This window comes from Mesoplodon mirus, assembly GCF_964341445.2.
Source record: "Mesoplodon mirus genome assembly, chromosome: 8".
Lineage (NCBI taxonomy): Eukaryota > Metazoa > Chordata > Mammalia > Artiodactyla > Ziphiidae > Mesoplodon > Mesoplodon mirus.
In genome coordinates, this window is record NC_138984.1 from 53,321,280 (window position 1) to 53,342,407 (window position 21,128).

The window sequence follows — 21,128 nt, forward strand, 5'->3', positions numbered from 1 at the left end:
TGTATATATATTTCAAACCCCTAAATAGGTAATAAAATCATTAACTATGGGGGAAGACTTTAAGAGATAAGGGGCAAGAGAATGGGAGGAGAGGAACTGGAGACACTAAATAGAGACAACATTTGAGAATTGCATCCTTAAGGGGAGCATTGAATTTCAGTAGTATATGGGATGGGGAAATGAGGTTAAGAGAGAGTATCCTGTTCTTAATTGAAAAAAGAAGTGTTTGTATGCTGAAATGAAAGACAGCAGAAAGAGGTGTGTTGCTATTGGAGAGAGGGGGTAGAGTTGTAAGGTCCTCAAGGAGGATGAGAGTAAACACTCAAATGGAAGTCGGTTAGCCATAAATAAGATGCAGAGGATTCACGTATGGTAAATGAAGGAAAAGCAGAGTGCATGGGCTCAGATATTAGTATGTAGATAGGTGTGGTGAAGAGTTTATGAAAATACTTTTCTGATTGCTTTATTTTTCTCACTGATTTAGGATTCAAGATATGAAGTGCATTATCAAAGAGTAGATGAATGTTTTAAAGGTTGTTTTGATATAAAGATTCAGCACAGTTACATTAAGACAGATTTCAAAAAGAAAGCATCAAGATGTGGGGAAATGTGACAGATGCCTGATAAAAGCTTATAAACATTTTTGTCACTTCTGTATGTTCTAGAACGATAGTATTAATGATAATTATTTGTGGAGTTCTAGAATGAACTCCACAAATAATTCATGGAAATAAGTAGTTTACCCACTTGACAAGAACTAATAATAAATTATCACATGAGAAAATGTTCACTCTCCCCAACAATCTTAAGAAATGAGAATTAAGGCAACCTTAACCAAAAAAGGAGGACAAAACAGTTAACACTAAGCAGAGAGACAAACATTGCTGGGTGCTAGGCCTATGAAAACTGATTCTATAAATCAGTCTGATGATATTTAACAAAACATGAAACTGCTGTACTTTTTTATTCTGTAATTCTACCTCTAAAAGGTTTACCACAAATATAATCCACCCCCAAAATTAAAATTGCTCCAAAAACAAGTTGTAAAAAATGTTGCTATTCAAAGGAAAATCCAACAAAAATGATCCAAGAGAAATATGGAGTAACCTTTGAATAGTTTACTTTCATTTTTAATTTTAATTTTTTCTGCTAAGCTGATTAAATTTGGTTTAAATTCTAGTGAAATTTGCTCAGGTTGTCACAGATGGTGAATCAGTCATTGGGACTAATGAGATTCAGAGTGCTTGTTTTTTGTTACCTGCTTCAGTCTCTTTAATTCATTATTAAAGAATTAAATGTGTGATACCCAGACTACTGTAGTCCCCAAATGGATTATATCGATTACTTACAGCATCTTCAGGGAACACAGCACATGTCTACTAAGTAATGTTATTAAGTTCAGGAAGTTTGTTTGACTGTCACTGGCAGTACGACATCAGATGGTTTTAAAAGGCAGATATCCAAAGCACACCTTGCCAAATATTCATAAATTTTCAATGACATCATCTTTAGTAGTCACTAAAAACTATAGCACATGGGCTTCCCTGGTGGCGTGGTGGTTGAGAGTCCGCCTGCCGATGCAGGGGACACGAGTTCGTGCCCCGGTCCGGGAGGACCCCACATGCCGCGGAGCGGCTGGGCCTGTGAGCCATGGCCGCTGGGCCTGCACATCCGGAGCCTGTGCTCCGCAACGGGAGTGGCCACAACGGTGAGAGGCCCGCGTACCACAAAAAACACACACACACACACACAAAAAACTATAGGACATGTGAGACTTGCTTTTCAAGTGAATTAATTATTGCTTAAGAAGAATACACTGAGTCCTATTCTCCCATCAAAAATAATAATCATTTGAAATAACAGTCATTATATTTGCAAAACCATAGAGAGAAGAGATGAATGATAGCAATGACATTTTTATGTAGGGTTTTGAATACTATTTTTTTTTTTTTTTTTACTATTACTTTTCCTGAATCATCACCCTTTCGTGGGTGACTTCATATTATATGACTTCTTTGTGTGTACCTTTTATATATGCACCATTTTTGTCCGTTCTACTATTTCCTTATTTATCTTCTTTGTAAACAGCATTATTGAGATAAAATTCATATACCATACAATTCACCCACTTAAGTGTACTGCTTAATAGTTTTTCATATATTCACAGATGTGCAGCAACCATCACCACAGTCAATTTTAGAACATTTTTCTCTCCAGAAAAACAAACAAAAACCCTGAAGTAGGGCTTCCCTGGTGGCGCAGTGGTTAAGAATCCGCCTGCCAATGCAGGGGACACGGGTTCCAGCCCTGGTCTGGGAAGATCCCACGTGCCGTGGAGCAACTAAGCCCATGCGCCACAACTACTGAGCCTGCGCTCTAGAGCCCATGAGCCATAACTCCTGAGCCCACGTGCCACAACTCCTGAAGCCTGTGAACCTAGAGCCCATGCTCCGCAACAAGAGAAACCACCACAATGAGAAGCCTGTGCACCACAACGAAGAGTAGCCCCCACTTGCCGCAACTAGAGAAAGCCTGCGCACAGCAATGAACACCCAACGCAGCCAAAGATTAAATAAATAAATAAATAAATAAATTTATAAAGAAAAAACAAAACCCTGAAGTAGAAGCAAACCAAGTGTCCATCAGCAGATAAATGGATAAATTAAATGTGGTGTACACATACAGTGGAATATTATTCAGTCTTTAAAAGGAAGGAAATTCTGTCACATGCTACAACATGGATGAATCTTGAAGACATTATGCTGTGTGAAGTAAGCCAGTCAGAAAAGGACCAATACTGTATAATTCTACTTATTTGAGTTACCTAGAGTCATCAAATGAATAGAATCAGAAAGTAGAATTATGGTTGCCAGGGGCTGAGGAAAGGAGAAATGGGGAATTGCCATTTAATGGGTACACTTTCAGTTACGCAAGATGAAGAGTTCTGGAGATGGATGGTGATAATGATTGTGAAACAATGTGAATGTGTTTAATGGCAGTGAGCTATATGCTTAAACGATTAAGTTGGCAAATTGTATGCTATGTGTATTTCATCACAGTTTTTAAATTTTTAATGTGAATATACTGATGAAGGGGGATAAAAGGAAACTCCGAACTCTTTAGCTATCACCTTCCAACCCCTCCACCACCACCATCATCTCCTAGCCACTAATCTACTTTCAGTCTCTGTAGAGTTCCCTGATACGGACGTTTCATATCAATGGAATTATGTGTAGTCTTTTGTGACTGGCTGCTTTCACTCTGCATAATGTTTTTAAGGTTCATCCATGTTGTAGCATATTACCAGTAGGCTATTCCTTTTTATAGCTGAATAATACTCCATGGTAGGGATATATCACATTGTGTTTATCCATTTGTCGGTTGATGGACATTTGGGTTGTTTCCACCTCTGACTACTGCTGTAAACGTTAGTTTGTACATTTTTGTGTAGACATCTGTTTTCATTTCTCTTAGGTATATACCTAGGAGTGGAATCACTGGGTCATGTGGTAACTGTATGTTAATCATTTGAGGATGATGTTTTCCAAAGCAGCTGCAACGTTTTACATTTCCATAAGCAGTGCATGAGTGATCTAATTTCTCCACATGCTTCTTTTTTTTTTATAAATTATTTACTTTATTTTGTTTATTTTTGGCTGCGTTGGGTCTTTGTTGCTGTACGCGGGCTTTCTCTGGTTGCAGCAAGTGAGGGCTACTCTTCATTGTGGTGGACGTGCTTCTCATTGCAGTGGCTTCTCGTTGCAGAGCACGGGCTCTAGGTGTGCAGGCTTCAGTAGTTGTGGTGTGCGGTCTCAGTAGTTATGGCACATGGGCTCAGTAGTTGTGGCGCTCGGGTTCTAAAGTGCAGGCTCAGTAGTTGTGGCGCGTGAGCTTAGTTATTCCGCGGCATGTGGGATCTTCCCCGGGCCAGGGATCAAACCCGTGTCCCCTGAATTGGCAGGTGGATTCTTAACCACTGCGCCACCAGGGAAGTCCTCTGCACATCCTTTAATACTTGTTAATTATCTGACTTTTTTATTATAACCGTTCTAGTAGGTGTGAAGTAATATCTCGTGATTTTGATTTTCCTGATGACTAATAATACTGAATGTCTTTTCATGTGCTTTTTAAGCCATTTGTATATTTTTCTTGGAAAAATGTATATTCAGATCCTTTTGCTCAATTTAATTGGGTTGTGTGTCTTTTTATTGTTGGATTGTAAGAGTTCTTCATATATTCTGGTACAGGTCCCTTAACAGATACATAATTTGTAAATATTTTCTCTCTTTCTGTGGGTTGTCTTTTCACTTTCTTGATGCAGTCCTTTCAAGTACAAAAGGTTTTCACTTTGATGAAGTACATTTTATCTTTTTTTCTTTTGTTGCTCATGCTTTTGCTATCATATCAAAGAATTTATTACCAGGTCTGTGATCACAGAGATTTATGTCTATATCTTCTAAGAATTTTATAGTTTTAGGTCTGACATTTAAATCTTTGATCCATTTTTAGTTAATTTTTTATATGGTATGAGACAGGCATCCAACTTCATTGTTTTGCGCATAACTATTTAGTTTTCCCAGTGCTATTTGTTGAAAAGACTGTTCTTTCCCCATTGAATGGTCTTGGTACCCTTATTGAAAATCAGATGATCATAGTTGTCTGGGTTTATTTCTGGACTGTCAGTGTCTTCTACTAATCTGTTTATCCTCTGCCAGTGCCACACTGTATTGATGAAGTTTTGAAATCAGGATGTGTGAGTCCTCCAGTTTGGTTCTCTTATCAAGGTTGTTTTGGCTATTCTGGGTCCCTTGCAGATCCATATGAATTTTGTAATCAGTTTATCCATTTATAGGAAGAAGTCAACTGGGATTCTGATGGAGATTGTGTCAAATCTGTAGATTAATTTGGAGAATTGGCATCTTAACTATGTTAATTCTTCCATTCCATGAACATGGGATGTTTTTCAATCATTTAGATCTTTAATTTCTTTCAACAATGTTTCTGTAGTTTTTAGAGTTAATTTTTCACTTGTTTTATTAAACTTATTCCTAAGTGTTTTATTCTTCATGGTGGTACTATGAATGGAATTGTTTTAATTTCATTTTGATTGTTCATTGGAAGTGTATAGAAATGCAGATTATTTTTGTGTATTAATTCTGTATCCTACAACTTTGTTGAACTCATTTACTAGTTATAATACTTCTTAAATAGATTTCTTGGGATTTTCCATATACATGATCTTGTCATCTGTGAAGAAATTGTTTTATTTCTTCCTTTTCAATTTGGGTACCTTTTATTTCATTTTCTTGCCTTATTGCCCTGGCTAGAACGCTTAGTACACTGTTCCATACAAGTAGTGAGAGCTGACATCCTTGTCTTCTTCATGACTGGACAGCATTCAGTCTTCCACCTTAATAAAGATGTTAGTTGTGGATTTTTCATAGGTACTCTGTATCGTGTTGAGAAAATATAATGTATTACATTAATTGGTTTTCAGATACTAAATGACCCTGGCATTCCTGGGATAAATCACACTTGGTCAGATTTTAGCATTTATATTCATAAGAGATACTGGTCTGTTGTCTTGTGGTGCCTTTGTCTGGTTTTAGTATTAGGGTAATATAGAATGAGTTGGGAAGTGTTCTTTTCTATGTTTTGGAAGAGTTTATGAAGAATTATTGTTAATTTTTCTTTAAATGTTCGATAGAATTCAGTGATGAAACCTTCTATGCAGGGGCTTGTGTGTGTGTGTGTGTAAGTTGTTTTATGATTACTACTTCAATCTCTTCATTTGTTATAGATCCATTCTGATTATCTGTCTCTACTTGAGTTCGTTTTGGCAGTTGGTATATTTCTGGGAATTTGATCTATTTTCTTGGTATACAATTGTTCATACTATTTTATTATCCTTTTTATTTCTGTAGTCTAGTAAATCTCCCCCTCTTCATTTCTGATTCTGGTAATTTGAGTTTTCTCTCTTTTTTTCTTGGTCAATTTAACAAAAAGTTGTCAATTTTGTTGATCTTTTCAGTGAACCAGCTTTTGGTTTTTATTGATTTTCATCTTGTTTTTCTGTTCTCTATTTTGTTTATTCCCATTGTAATCTTTCTTATTTACTTCCTTTGGCTTGCTTTTGGCTTGGTGATCGGTCCCCCAGCCCTCCACCCAATGTCTTAAGATGGAAGTGTAGGTTATTAATCTGAGATCTTTCTTCTTTTTTAATATTGGCATTTACAGCTATAAGTTTCCCTCTAAGCACTGCTTTAGTGGCATTCCATAAGATTTGGCATGTTGTATCTTCATTTTCGTTCATCCCAAAGTATTTTCTGGTTTCTATTTTGATTTCTTCTTTGACCTATTGGTAACATAGTATTGTGGTGTTTAATTTCTACTTACTTGTGTGTGTCCCAAGTTTTTTCCTGCTGTTTATTTCTAATTTCATTCCATTGTGGTTGGAGAACATTCTTTGTATTATTTCTATCCTTTTAAATTTACTGAGGTTCATTTTATGGCCCAGCATATGGTCTATCCGGAGAATATTCCATGTACACTTGAAAAGATTGTATATTCTATTATTGTTGGATGGAGTGTTCTGTAGATGTCTCTTAGGTCTAGTTAGTTTATAGTGTTGTCCAGGTTTTCTGTTCCTTGTTGATCTGCTGAATTGTTGTTCTATTCATTATTGAAAGTGGAGTGTTGGGAATTCCCTGGCAGTCCAGTGGTTAGGACTCCCTGCTTTCACTGCTGTGGGCCTGGGTTCAATCCCTGGTCTGGGAACTAAGATCCCACGAGCCACACGGTGCGGCCAAAAAAAGGAAAGTGGAATGTTGAAATCTCTAACAATTGAAATTGAAATCTCCAATCATTGAATTGTATATTTCTCCTTACATTCTTTTCAGTGTGTGTTTCGTGTATTTTGGTGCTCCTTTACTAGGAGCTGATACGTTTACAACTATTATATTTGCCTGATCCTTTTTCATTATGAAATGCTTTCTTTATCTCATACAGTTTTTTTTTTTTTTTTTTTTTTTTTGTGGTACGTGGGCCTCTCACTGTTGTGGCCTCTCCCGTTGCGGAGCATAGGCTCCGGACACGCAGGCTCAGCGGCCATGGCTCACAGACCCAGCTGCTCCGCGGCATGTGGGATCTTCCCGGACCGGGGCACAAACCCGTGTCCCCTGCATCGACAGGTGGACTCTCAACCACTGCGCCACCAGGGAAGCCCGGGTTTTTGTTTTAAAGTCTGTTTTGTTGGATATTAATATAGACATACCAGCTTTCTTGTGGTTACTGTTTGTGTGATATATCTTTTACCATCCTGTTATTTTCAGCCTTTGTGTCTCCTGTAGACAGCATATAGTTGGATCATTTTTATCCTGACAATCTCTGTCTTTTGATGGAATCATTTAATCCATTCACATTTAATGTTACTATTAATGTACTTGGCTTATGTCTGCCATTTTGCTTTTTGTTTTCTATCTCCTGTGTTTGTTTTTTTATTCTTCCTTTTCCTGCTTTCTCTTGCATTAAATGAATATTTCCTAATGTAGCATTTTAATTTCTTTCTTTCTATTTTACTTTTCTAGAGGGTTTTTTGTTAGTGGTTTTTCTAGGGTTTACCATATATATCTTAACTTATCCAAGTCAGCTTCTGATTTACACTAGCTTAATTCTAGTGCTATAAAGAAAAGTTACTGCTACACTGCTCTATTCTCTTTCCCCCCTTTTTCTGGTATTCTTGTTATACATATTATATTAATATTACAAACACAATACATTGTTATAACTATTACCTTACCATCAGTAGGCATTTCCTTAGCCCATACAGCTTTGTTCCCACCCACATCCTTCATGCTATTATTGGCAAATATGTTACATTTGTACATGTTATAGGCCCAACATTACATTATATACATATTATTTTATACAGTTGCCTCTAAAATCAGAAGAAAGGAGGGAAAATATGCATTTCTACAGTCTTTCCAATTACATAATTACCTGTTCTTGTTGTATTAGTCTGTTCAGGCTGCCATAACCAAATGTCATAGACTGGGTGGCATAAACAACAGAAATTTATTTTCTCACTGTTCTGGAGACTGGAAATCCAAGATCAAGGTACCAGCAGGGTTGATATCTGGTGAGGACTCTCCCCTTGGTTTGCAGATAGTCACGTTCTCATTGTGGGCTCATTTGGCCTTTCTTCAGCCTGTGCAAGCAGAGGGAGAGCAAGTTCTTTGATGTCTTTTCTTATAAGAGCACTAATCTCATTGGACCAGGGCTCCACCCACATGATGTCATCTAACCTAGTTACCTCTTCATGGCCCCATCTTCAAATACCATTACACTGAGGTTAGGGTTTCAACATATGAATTTGGGAGAGATGCAAGCATTCAGTCCATAATACTGTACTCTTTATCTTTTTGTGTTTGTTCTAATTAGTGCCTGTTGTAAAGTGCCTATTGCCGGCAACAAATTCACAGTTTTTATTTACTAAGGAAAGTCTTAGTTTTGCCTTCATTTTGATAAATAGCTTTGCTGGATATAGGAATCTTTGTTAACAGGTTTTTCCCTTGACCATTTTGAATATGTTTTCCCACCGCCTTCTGACCTTCATCTTGTCTGCTGGAAAGTTAGCTGTTAATCTTACTGGGGTTACATTATAAGTAACTAGTAATTTTTCTCTTTCTGCATGTCTTTGACTTTCAGCATTTTTACTATGGTATCTCTTTGGATCTCTGCATTTATTCTGCTTAGAGTTTGTTGAGGTTTCTGGATGAGTAGGTTATTGTTTTTCAATAAATTTGGGATGTTTTCAGCCATTATTTCTTGGAATGTCTTTTCTGCTGCTTTCTCTCCTCTCTGATAATCCCATTATACGTGTGTTGGTTTGTTTAACAACAACCCACATTTCTCTGAAGCTCTTTTTTCTGTGTTCCTTTTTCTCTCTGTTCTTTAACTTATATAATCTCTTTTAATCTGTCTTCCTGGACCAGGGCTCGAACCCGTGTCCCCTGCATTGGCAGGCGGATTCTTAACCACTGTGCCACCAGGGAAGTCCCAATATTCTCTATTTATTCATGCAACCTTGTCACCATTCCTTCTTTACTTCCTTATGCATGGTTTCCTTTGGTTTTATGAACATGTCTATAATGGCTACTTTACGGCCTTTCTGATAAATGTGAAAAGTCTGTTCTTTCTCACAGGCAGTTTCTGTTCCCTGTTTGTATCCAAAGTATGGGTTACACTTTACTGTTTATTTTCATGCCTTGTAATTTTTTTTTTAATTAGACATCTTAGATAATGTATTGTAGCAGGTCTGGTTATTGTTGTTCACTTGTTAATTTGTTTAGTGACTGACTGGATTATTTTAATGAAGTCTATTTAAACCTCCCACCACCAGCAAATGTTCAGCCTCTGATTTTTTTCCTCAGGCAGGGAAAACTATTTTGGGTATTCTCACAGTCATCCTGGAATCACAGTGGTTTCAGTTGGACTCTGTTTTTCCTTGACAACATCCACTAACTGCTAGCTGATTACTCTGTTGTTTTCAATAATGCACTGACTCATAAATTGCTCTACAAAGTAATTCAATCAAAATCTGTCTCCTTTGAAGAAAAAGTTTCTGTAGTCAATATTTGATTTTTATTCTGACATGAGGAAGGCTCATTCCTGCTGTCTTTTTACTTGTTTCCCTCTTGCAAACTAGCAAGACTACAGTTTAGCCTGAATATCGAATCTCCTCCCAGTTGTCTTTACCACAATCATTACTCTTCCTGAAAGCACCTGTAGGCTTGAACTTCGTCCCACTCTGTTGCAATTAAAGACAGTTCTTTTGGGGCTTCCGTGGTGGTGCAGTGGTTAAGAATCCGCCTTTAATCCAGTAGTTCTATTTCTACAAATCTATCTGGTTGAAATACCAGCACAAAGGTGCAAGGATAATGCTAAAGGTGTTCACTGCAGTATTACTTGTAATTAATAAAAGCTGGAGGGCTTACCTGGTGGCACAGTGGTTAAGAATCTGCCTGCCAATGCAGGGGACACGGGTTCCATCCCTGGTCCGGGAAGATCCCACGTGCTGCGGAGCAACTAAGCCCGTGTGCCACAACTACTGAGGCTGCGCTCTAGAGCCCACAAGCCACAACTACTGAGCCTGCGTGCCACACCTACTGAAGCCTGTGTGCCTAGAGCCTGTGCTCCACAACAAGAAAAGCCACCTCAATGAGAAGCCCACGCACCACAACGAAGAGTAGCCCCTGCTTGCCGCAACTAGAGAAAGCCCACGCACAGCAATGAAGACCCAACACGGCCAAAAATAATAAATGAATAAATGAATTTTTAAAAAGACAGTTCTTTGGAGAATACATTAGGTGCTGTTTTATAGCCTCTTTTCTCCCCAGAAAAATCTTTGAGCCAGGGCTCAGAAGCTGGGGATTTGGACAGTGATTAGCTTCTCTAAAAGTGACACCCTATCCTATGAGCTGAGCACTTGGTAGAGGGTGGGGAGACCACAGCCTAGGATCACTGGCTTACCTCTCCTAGTGTGAAAAATCACCACTTCAGGAGCTGGGGCAAGGGTGATCAGGCCAGGGCCCCAGTATTCTCTGCATATCACACCCACAGTAGACCCTCTGTTGTACAAGTGGAGGTTAGGTGGAAAGGAGTTCCCGCCTCTCATGCTTATTCACCCCAGATTTAGCTTCAGCAGCAGGTACCTGAGGGCAGGATGAGAAAGCTGACATACCACTCCTCCTAGGAAGAAAGCCTCCCTCTGGTGCTGTGGGGAGAGGGAGCTCTGTGTTCTTGGCTACAGCTGTCTGGAGTAGAGTCTGTACCTCACTAAACTGGGAGGGGCAGGAAGGAGTAGTATTGGTTCAAGTATCAAACTCACTTTTCTTTTTTTTTTTTTTTTTGCGGTACGCGGGCCTCTCACTGTTGTGGCCTCTCCTGTTGTGGAGCACAGGCTCCGGACGCGCAGGCTCAGTGGCCATGGCTCATGGGCCCAGCCGCTCCACGGCATGTGGGATCCTCCCAACCGGGGCACGAACCCGTGTCCCCTGCATCGGCAGGCGGACCCCCAACCACTGCGCCACCAGGGAAGCCCCAAACTCACTTTTCTTACTGAGTTTTCATACATGTTCTTGAATAGATGTTTCTAGTTTGCTCTTCATCCTTAGGATCATTTCCATAGGTTTTCAGTGGTTGCTTTTTTATAGCTTTCACCACTTTCAGTGGGGAGGGCAGATCGGTAAACTCATGCTGTCGTGCCAGAAGTCAGTCTCTAATTGGTGAGATTTGATTCAAAAAAGAAGGAATTATACTGTTCTGGCATCCTGTCTTTTGAAATTATATTTAAAAGATTTTATGCAGCTGTTTGAGGACTGAGATACCTGTTCTTCAGCTGTATCACACAGGCATACAAGCATGGTCCTCAGTGCCAGTGACAACTTTATGGTCTCACAGACTTAATAAGCAGCTAAGTTATTGTTAAAAAGAGCACCTTAGGATCAGCTATACTAAAGCTAAAATTACTGTTTGGTGAATGTTTGCTACCACTTCAGTGAGCTACTAAAGTGATATATCCGTTAGCTCTGCACTGACAGAGCTGCTTGATAATAACCAGTTTATACTAGCGGGGTGGTTAGAACATGGCCCTTCTCAAACTCAGTCATTCTCCCAGGAGCACCACAGATATCTTTGTGGTTGATTGTGTTTGATAATAGCTACCCTTATATTTCTCAAGCCAAAGGCATCTTTTATGTGAAATGTGCAGTGCAGACCCTTGGGTCTCATTCAAGTACTTGAAAAATACAAAGTTCATTTTAAGGAAAATGTTAGCCCTTACTGCAAGTAATTCTACATCCTACCTATTTTTTAACAGGAAGTAATCCTCTCTTCAGGCAAGATTTCCCCCTCAGCTTCTCAGTTTCCTGATAAAATTATGAACTGCGTTTCATGTCTTCTACCAAAGGACTAAATTCCTCTATTATTAACTACATGCTTTAAATACATCATAGAATAAAATTATGATATGCCTGTAACCCAGCGTCTGCCAGAGGCTTAAATGTTTGCTTCCTTTATCTTCCTGGCAGAGTCTTATAATCCTCTGGGTTCACCAATTTGTCTTAGCTGCCAGGAAACACAAAGTAGATTCGGTTCTCAGTGAACACAACAATCTTATCCCAGATGTCCCTACACCATTTCTGTTTTGCTTTTAAGTGTTTTCTCTTCTCTGTTTTTTAGTATACTCAGTTTTTTTTTAATCTTTCACATTGGAAATAGGTGAGCTACAAATGAATACTTATAGGAACATAAACATTTAACCAGAAAGCCTAGAAAAATTGGCCATTTGCATGTAAAGAAAACTCCAAATATTGTACAGTAAAAGTTTTATTTGACATTTATTTTCATTAACTGAGCATATAGTTTGGTCAAATTCTAATTGGTTGAGGGTTTGTTTATATTGTCCTAGCTAGATATCCTCATCACAAAAATACATAAGGTAGAAGTCACCTTGAATTGCAAAAAGCTTATAAGGCAGAAAGCTAATATTTTCTTCCACAGACAGCAAACCTGACTGAAGTCTACCCCTCAAATGAATTGAAGGTGATTTATATTTCGGAAGATTAGTGTAATTGTCCTCACAGGGCATACTGTGACTTCTGAAGACTTCTGAAGGAGATTCAGATTATTAGTTGATACTAAATCCCTGATACAGCATTTTAAAAGTTGAACTTTTCAGGCAGTTTTCATAGGGTATTTTTAGTGATTATAATTATTAAATGCATGTGTGCATTTTTGGAAAATGCAAAAAGAGTATAAAGTTTCAAGAATCAGCAATATACCCACAACCCTAAGTTAACTGCTACTGTCATGTTCATATTATTCTCTCCATCTTTTTTCTTTTCGTATGTAGTTTTTTTGGTTTTTTTAAATACATTTATTTATGTATTTATTTATTTTTGCTTGTGTTGGGTCTTTGTTGCTGCGCACAGGCTTTCTCTAGTTGCAGCGAGCGGGTCTACTATTTGTTGCAGTGCACGGGCTTCTCATTGTGGTAGCTTCTGTTGTTGCAGAGCACGGGCTCTAGGCACACGGGCTTCAGTAGTTGTGGCACGCGGGCTCAGTAGTTGTGGCACACGGGCTTAGTTGCTGCGCGGCATGTGGGATCTTCCCGAATCAGGGCTCAAACCCATGTCTCCTGCATTGGCAGGCGGATTCTTAACCACTGCGCCACCAGGGAAGTCTTTGTATGTAGTTTTAACATAGTTGTGATCCTATTGGATATTTTTTGTTCGTGTGGTGTAGGGTTTTTCACGTCATTAAAAATTTCTTTGTAAATATAATTTTTAATGTTTGATTTTATGAATATATACAATAATTTATTAACCCTGGTGAGCAACTTGAATTTCTTCATTTTTATAGGGTCTTTAGAGTGGGATAATAGATCAAAAGATATGACTGTTTTTAAGGTCCTTGGTACTTTTTTTAATGTTTTTGTTTGTTTGGGTTTTTTTTTTTTTTTTTTCCAGTACGCGGGCTCCTCACCGCTGTGGCGTCTCCCGTGGCGGAGCACAGGCTCCAGACATGCAGGCCCAGCGGCCATGGCTCACGGGCCCAGCCGCTCTGCGGCATGTGGGATCCTCCCCGACCAGGGCACGAACCTGCGTCCCCTGCATCGGCAGGCGGACCCTCAACCACTGCACCACCAGGGAAGCCCTGTTTGTTTTTAATAAATTTATTTATTTCTGGCTGCATTGAGTCTTCATTGCTGTGTGCGGGTTTTCTCTAGTTGCAGCGAGCGAAGGCTACTCTTCGTTGCGGTGTGCAGGCTTCTCATTGCAGTGGCTTCTCTTGTTGTGGAGCACAGGGTCTAGGTGTGCGGGCTTCAGTAGTTGTGGCTTCGCGGGCTCCAGAGTGTAGGCTCAGTAGTTGTGGTGCTCGGGCTTAGTTGTTCTGAGGCATGTGGGATCCTCCCGTACCAGGGATCGAACCCATGTCCCCTGCATTGGCAGGCAGATTCTTCACCACTGCGCTACCAGGGAAGTCCCTACTTTATTTATTTATTTTTTCTTTGGCTGCCTCAGGTCTTTGTTGTGGTGTGCAGGATCTTTTTTTCTTTCTCTTTCTTTTTTCTTTTTTTTTTTTTTTTGGTTGCGGTGCGCAGGCTTATTTTTGCAGCGTGTGGACTTCTCTCTAGCTGTGGCACCTGGGCTTCTCTCCAGTTGTGGTGTACGGGTTTTCTCTCTCTAGTTGTGGCATGTAGACTCCAGGGCACGTGGGCTCTGTAGTTGTGACGCAAGGGCTCCAGAGCACGTGGGTTCTGTAGTTTGCAGCACTTGGGCTCTCTCGTTGAGGCACGCGGGCTTAGTTGCCCCACAGCATGTGGGATCTTAGTTCCCGGACCAGGGATCAAACCCATGTCCCCTACATTGGAAGGCGGATTCTTTACCACTGGACCACCAGGGAAGTCCCTACAGACATTTTTAAATACACATAATTGTAAACAGAAGTGTACTGAACCCCCATGTACCCATCACTTAGCTTCTACATTTATCAACTAATGACTAATCTGTTTTCATTTAAACTTCTATTTCTTCCTCCTCCCATATTATTTTGAAATAAACCCAGGTATCATATTATTTTCATTCACGAGTATTTCAGTATAGGTATCCCTAAAAGGTTTTTTTAAACCTACCTAACTTAATAGTACTGTTTCACATTCTAAAAAATTTAACAGTTAATTTCTTAATTATATCCAATATCCAGTTGGTCTTTGTATTACCAGCTGCCTCACAAATACTGCTTATGTTTTCACACATTTGTCTTGTAGAGTGTCCCAGAGTCTGGATTTGACTGATTGTGTCATCATGGTGTTGTTTAACATGTCTCCCTGTATTTTCTGTAATTCAGTACTTGGATCTAATGTAGTATTTTTGATGCAGTTATGTGAGATGTAAATGCAAAAAGTTGTTAAAGCTAGATTAAGAAATAAAATACCATGTAAAGAAAGTTGATTTAAATGATTAAAAAAGGGTGGTAACAGGGTTTTATAATAAATTAAGCTTTCTGATTCCTTGAGAATTCTCAGAAAGAATTCACGGTATTGCTCTATGATTTTCACTATTTTCTTGAAAGAAATTGCTAAATGGAGAAAACTTTAAAGACATATTATGACAAATCCCATATTAGTTTGATTCTCAAAGACTAACCGTTGAAAAATACAGTAATAGCTTAATGGTTTTACAATAACAGCCTTCTATTTTTTTCAGTATTTCTATTAGAATATGTCAGAATCATGTTCTATTGTTTATTTTATTCCTTAGATAGTACCTTATGTCCTTAGACAGCACATTTTTTAGGGAATAACGTATTTTTTTTCTGAGTCTCACCATTGTCTAACTGCATATTCTCTCTTCTAAAATATAGCTTAGTGAGATCCAAATAAAGTACCTTTTTATTTTGTAAAATTAGTGAGTTATTTTTCTTCTTTTTAAAATAATTATTTGAACAGTACACAAATCATATTTAGAATAAGTTGTAAAAGAATAAGAGCAATGAAATCAGGAGTTATTTTTTTAAATCTGTGTTATTGTCAAAAACAAAGTGATTTTTATCCAAAAAGTAATTATTTATAACTCTGTTTAGAAAAGAGTTAGTTTTGACTTTTACTAAGCTGACCTACTTGAAAAATAATTTTATTTAAATAAGTTTATAGGACTGTTCATTCAAAGGATCTTTGCAGTCATCTCCATCTCATTGTGCTGTGTTTTTGTGTATGTTTGATTTTCTTCCCCATAGCTCCTCAGTAGGTTACTTGCAGCCTCCAGGATCAGAACAAGTACAGTTGCCTCGAACTACTTCACCATGCAATTCCCAGCAGCTTCAAGGCCACCAGTGTGCAGGTATGAATAGACAATTGGAAAAAAAGAAGGCAATGGTTTGTCCATTTGAGAAATAAGTTTCTTGGACATTTCTAGAAAAAGGTTTTCAACTTGTTAGGTGCTGAAATGTACCCAAAGTATGCAGGGTGCCATGAGAAATCAGAGCTAACAGGTTCCGTCCACTTCTTCCTTTTCCCCTGCTACCACTGCTGCTGCACTCCGATTCTCCTCTTCAGGCTCTCCTTCCTGCCTGCCTCATAAGTATTGATGTTCTCTGGGATACTTTCTCTTATTACTCTTCAGCTTCTTCCTCGGAAGTCCAACCACTTCCTCGGTTTCAACAACAGCTTTTTGCCAGCGTCTCCCAAGTTTTATTTCTGCCAAGACAAGACCACATAGCCAACTGCCTGCTGGACATTCCTACTCAGGGATGTGTCAGAGGCACTAGATTTAATATTTCTCCCTCTTCCTGCCTCCCTTTCCTCACCTTCTATCTAGGGACCAATACAAATGGCAAAATTATAACTCTCTTCCATTCTCCCCTCTCACACTAAGGCTTCACCATTTCCTCAAAGCTGGTACTGTCTTTCCTTCCTCACTGCCTCTACTTTTGGTCAGTTCTTTTCATGCCTTCTTCACAGTAATTTCTTATGTGTTTTGCTTATTTCATGTTGCCCCACGTCCAGCTTTCCTCCTCCACAACACATGCACACATATATACACAGTTCAAGAATCACTGTCCTGAAACAGATGTCTCTTCATGTCATTCCTCTGAATTAAAAATTTGTATAGATTCTCCATCTACACTCCCTAGCAATTAAGCCTTCTATTTATACGTATATGCTCAAGTCATACAGAACTCTATTTGTAGAATATGCTGTGCTCTTTCATGCCAAAGATACTTTTGTACCTGTTCTTCCCTCCTCCTGGAATGCCCGTCCGCCATCCAGTTTGCCAAAATCCTGCTTATCCTTGAAGTTTGACTCAGAAATCACCTCTTCTACAAAGCCTTCCTCAGTCCTTAAAACAGAGTTTGTTGCTTCATTTTCTCTGCTTCCATAGTGTCTTAAACAATCCTTTATCATATTTTATTGTAATGATCTGTTGACATATGTAATCTCAAAGAAGCAGAGAAACAATAAATGATTATCAAATACATGACTAATAGTGGCTGCATCAGCATGGGCTGCTGTGGCCAACGAGAACCTTGAGATGTTCCTAAGCAGTCAGCCCTTCTGTGGTGTGCCTAGCCAGGTCAGGGTGGTGCTATTTCTGGGGAATTGGAAACTACCATTACGATTACTGCAGTGCAGACAGTGGCCCTGGAGGTGGGGCACAGGGCACCTTACCTTACACTGAAGCGGTGAGTGGCAGAGTTACATTCCGAATAACTCTTTAAAGTCAGCCAAGGAGGTCTTCCTAGCCTTTTTCAGATGAGAAAATACACTAAAAGAGGAAAAATAATTTCCCCAGAGTTATAGGACATTTCAGGGCACTGAAATCGTGCTTTCCGATTCCTGTATCCCCAACTTTTTCCCACCGCATGAAACTGATTCACTCAAAAGACGACTTTTCTCTGTATGTCAAAATTTCTGTAGGATACTAATTTTTCCCAAAGTGTTCCTTTATGTATTTAGAATAATGCTCGTTTGAAAATGAATTTATTTTAAAAATTAAGCGCTTCTATAGATCATATAGCAACTGTCCTACTCTATACTAGGTCTTGTTGTAGATAATTGGATTTTCCTGACTTCCTGTGTTGAGGATAAGTGAGGTGTTTAGGTCTCCAGAGTCAATTTCAGTGTCTTTTTAAACACAGCACTTGTAGTATAAGCATCAGAGTTTAAATCTGGCTTATATAAATAGCAGTAAAATTTTGTTCAGAGATGTAAAATTATTGCCATTATCTTGGTGTTTAAAGATACCAGCTATTTGCTAAAGTTTGCTAATTGCAGTGTCCTGATTCTGATTTTCAGCTGTGCCACCTCCACCAGCTGGTGGCGGAATGGTGATGATGCAGCTCAGTGTACCAAACAATCCACAATCTCGTGCCCATTCACCCCCACTGTGGAAGCAAAACAAATATTACTGTGATCACCAGAGAGGACAAAAGTGTGTAGAATTTAGCAGTATAGACAATATTGTTCAGGTAAGATGCTTCTTTTATTATAATTTAAAATTTTTCAATATTTAGTTACATAAGATTGACCAACCTATAAGGCTTGACGCCGAATTTGAAATCTTCTCAAATTAGTAAAGAAGTTTGAACATTCTCTATATCCAGACAATTTATTTCAGTATTTAAATATGTTTCCCAACATTTGCATAATTTAAATTTTTTTAATTTAAAAACTCAGAAGATAAAGTAGATCTGAAATTTGGTAAAGAAAATGAATTAAGCTGTTATCCTACCTTTCCCGTATGAAATGTATTTTACTGTAGCCAGAAAGTTGATGAGGGAATGCTCTTCATCATGGAAGAAATACAATTAATAAATTTAACAGCAATGATAGAATTTAAAAATCACTATTTTGGAATCCTGTTAAAGTAATGAACAGGGAAACATCATCAGCAAATGCCAGAAACATTAGGAAAAGATTTATGGGGAACTTTAAAATGGGTAGATTAGGCAGACAGCACTTGAAGCAACTGTTCAATTGTAGCATCAATTAAATTGGGCCAACCAAACATTATTTGCTTCCTAATGTGGTTTAGAAGCATCACCTATGATATACTCTTGTCAAAAATATTGAACCTGGGAATTCCCTGGCAGTCTAGTGGTTAGGACTCTGAGCTTCCATTGCTGGGGGCACGGGTTTGATCCCTGGTCGGGGAACTAAGATCCCATAAGCCGTGCAGTGCAGCAAAAAAAAAAAAAACTATATTGAACTTGAATCTAATCAAGCCTCTCTAAGTCTAGCTATTAATTTACAGAAAATGAAGGAAGAAAATATAAAGCAATTTATATGTACAGTGGAATATTTTATTGGATAAATTGGCCTATTTCTTTAACAAATAAATGGCATTTTTAAATGAAGGATGAGTCTGTTGTAGATTAAAAGAGACTCAAGAATTATAACAATCAGATGCAATATATGGCGATCTTCCTTGGATACTGAACAGCCAAAAGACATTTTGGAGCAAAAAGTGGACAGTTAAATATGTTAATTTTGTTAGTATGATAAAGGTGGGGTTTTTTGTAATAGTTCTTATCTGTTAGATAGATATACTTATATACTGAAATATTTACAAGTGAAATGCTGTGATAATCTGAGATATCCTTTAAATTGTCTAGTAAGAAAAAAAGCAGGGGATATCACAATCAAAGCTGGATGATGAGTATATGGAAATTTGTTATACTCATCTGTGTATGATGAGTATATACTTTTATATACTTGAAAGTTTTTATATACTTGAAAGTTTGTTTACAACATTGAAAGGTTTTTAATTTTTTAAAGACAAACTAAAAAAATTTGTCAATGCACATGACAAAATCATATAAAAAAGGCAACGGTCACTTATTGGCTAGCTCACAAACTATAAATGGCCAGTGGCCATTAAACAGATAAAAATATAAAAATAGTTTTTTATCTGTATAATTGGGATATTTAGGAAGACTATTAATTTGCAGTGTTGGCAAATATATCCAGTTGTAAACTCTCTTGTGACTCTTGGTAAATTGATTGATGCATCTCTTTTTGGAATGCAGTTTAGTGACATTTTTCAAAATGTGGAAGGCCTCTGATTCACAAATTCACTTCTAGAACTTTGTCTAGTAAAAATTGTGGAACAAACATACAAGAATATGTTTGCAAGGGTATTTCTTCTCTGTCGTAACACTGAAAATCTGAAAATAGTCTGATATTCAGTAGTGGGTGAATTATTAAATTCTGTGCCATTTAGGAAAAATTTCTAGAGCTGAAAATACAATGACTAAAATGAAAAAATACACTAAAGGAATTCATTGGTAAATTTGAGCAGGCAAAATAAGGAATCAGAGAACTTGAAGATAGGACAATGTAAATGATCCGAGTTTGAGGAACAGACAAAAAAGAATGAAGAAAAGTGAACAGAGCCTAAGGAACCTATGGAACACCATCAAGTGGACCAACATAAACATTGTGGGTATCTCAGAAGGAGAAGAGAGAAGGGGACAGAGAGAATATTTGAAGAAATAATGGCTGAAAACTTCTCAAATTTGATAAAAGATATGAATGTAAACATCAAGGAGCTCAGCAAACTCCAAGTAAGGTGAACTCAGAGATGCACACTGAGACATATTGTAATCAATTTTTAGAAAGACAAAGACAGAGAATATTAAAAGCAGCAAGAAATAAACAACTCATCACATATAAGGGATCTTCAAAAAGATTATCAGCAGATCTCTCATCAGAAACTTTGGAGACTGGAGACAACAGGCCGATATATTCAAAGTGCTACAAGAAGAAAAACCGTCAACCAAGAATCCTGTATCTAGCAAAACTGTCCTTCAGGGCCTTCCCTGGTGGCGCAGTGGTTAAGAATCCACCTGCCAATGCAGAGGACACGTGTTCAATCCCTGGTCCGGGAAGATCCCACATGCTGCAGAGCAACTAAGCCCATGTACCACAACTGCTGAGCCTGTGCTCTAGAGCCCACGAGCCACAACTACTGAGCCTGTGAGCCACAACTACTGAAGCCCACGCACCCTACGCACCACAACAAAGAGTAGCCCCCACTCACTGGCATTAGAGAAAGCCCATGTGCTGCAATGAAGACCCAATGCAGCCAAAAATAAATAAATAAACCTCAATCACTGCGCCACCAGGGAAGCCCTGTTTGTTTGTTTTTAATAAATTTATTTATGGCTGCGTTGGGTCTTTGTTGCTATGTGCGGGCTTTCTCTAGCTGCAGCGAGCAGTGGCTCCTCTTCACTGCAGTACGCAGGCTTCTCATTGCTATGGCTTCTCTTGTTGCAGAGCATGGGCTCTAGGCATGTGGGCTTCAGTAGTTGTGGCACACGAGCTCAGTAGTTATGGCTCACGGGCTCTAGAGCACAGGCTCCGTAGTTGTGGCTCACAGGCTTAGTTGCTTCGCGGCATGTGGGATCTTCCTGGACCAGGGCTGGAACCCGTGTCCCCTGCATTGGCAGGCAGATTCTTAACCACTGCACCACCAGGGAAGTCCCCAAGCCTTAACAGATTTTAAAAGGTAAATATCATACGAAGTATCTTCACCAACCAAGATTGTACTGGAGGTTCTAGGCAA

The 21,128-nt window shown here is 38.6% G+C and overlaps 1 protein-coding gene across 11 annotated transcripts in view; it reads left to right on the forward strand.

Moving 5' to 3' along the window:
• The window catches only part of R3HDM1 (R3H domain containing 1), a 108,244-nt gene that overhangs the window by 79,293 nt on the left and 7,823 nt on the right, over positions 1-21,128 (forward strand). For all 11 annotated transcript variants that reach the window (XM_082629846.1, XM_082629849.1, XM_082629851.1 and 8 more), the window contains 2 exons: positions 15,799-15,902; positions 17,858-18,030. In XM_082629846.1, coding sequence (XP_082485972.1) covers positions 15,799-15,902; positions 17,858-18,030 — 277 coding nt within the window. The remainder of the gene's footprint in view (positions 1-15,798; positions 15,903-17,857; positions 18,031-21,128) is intronic.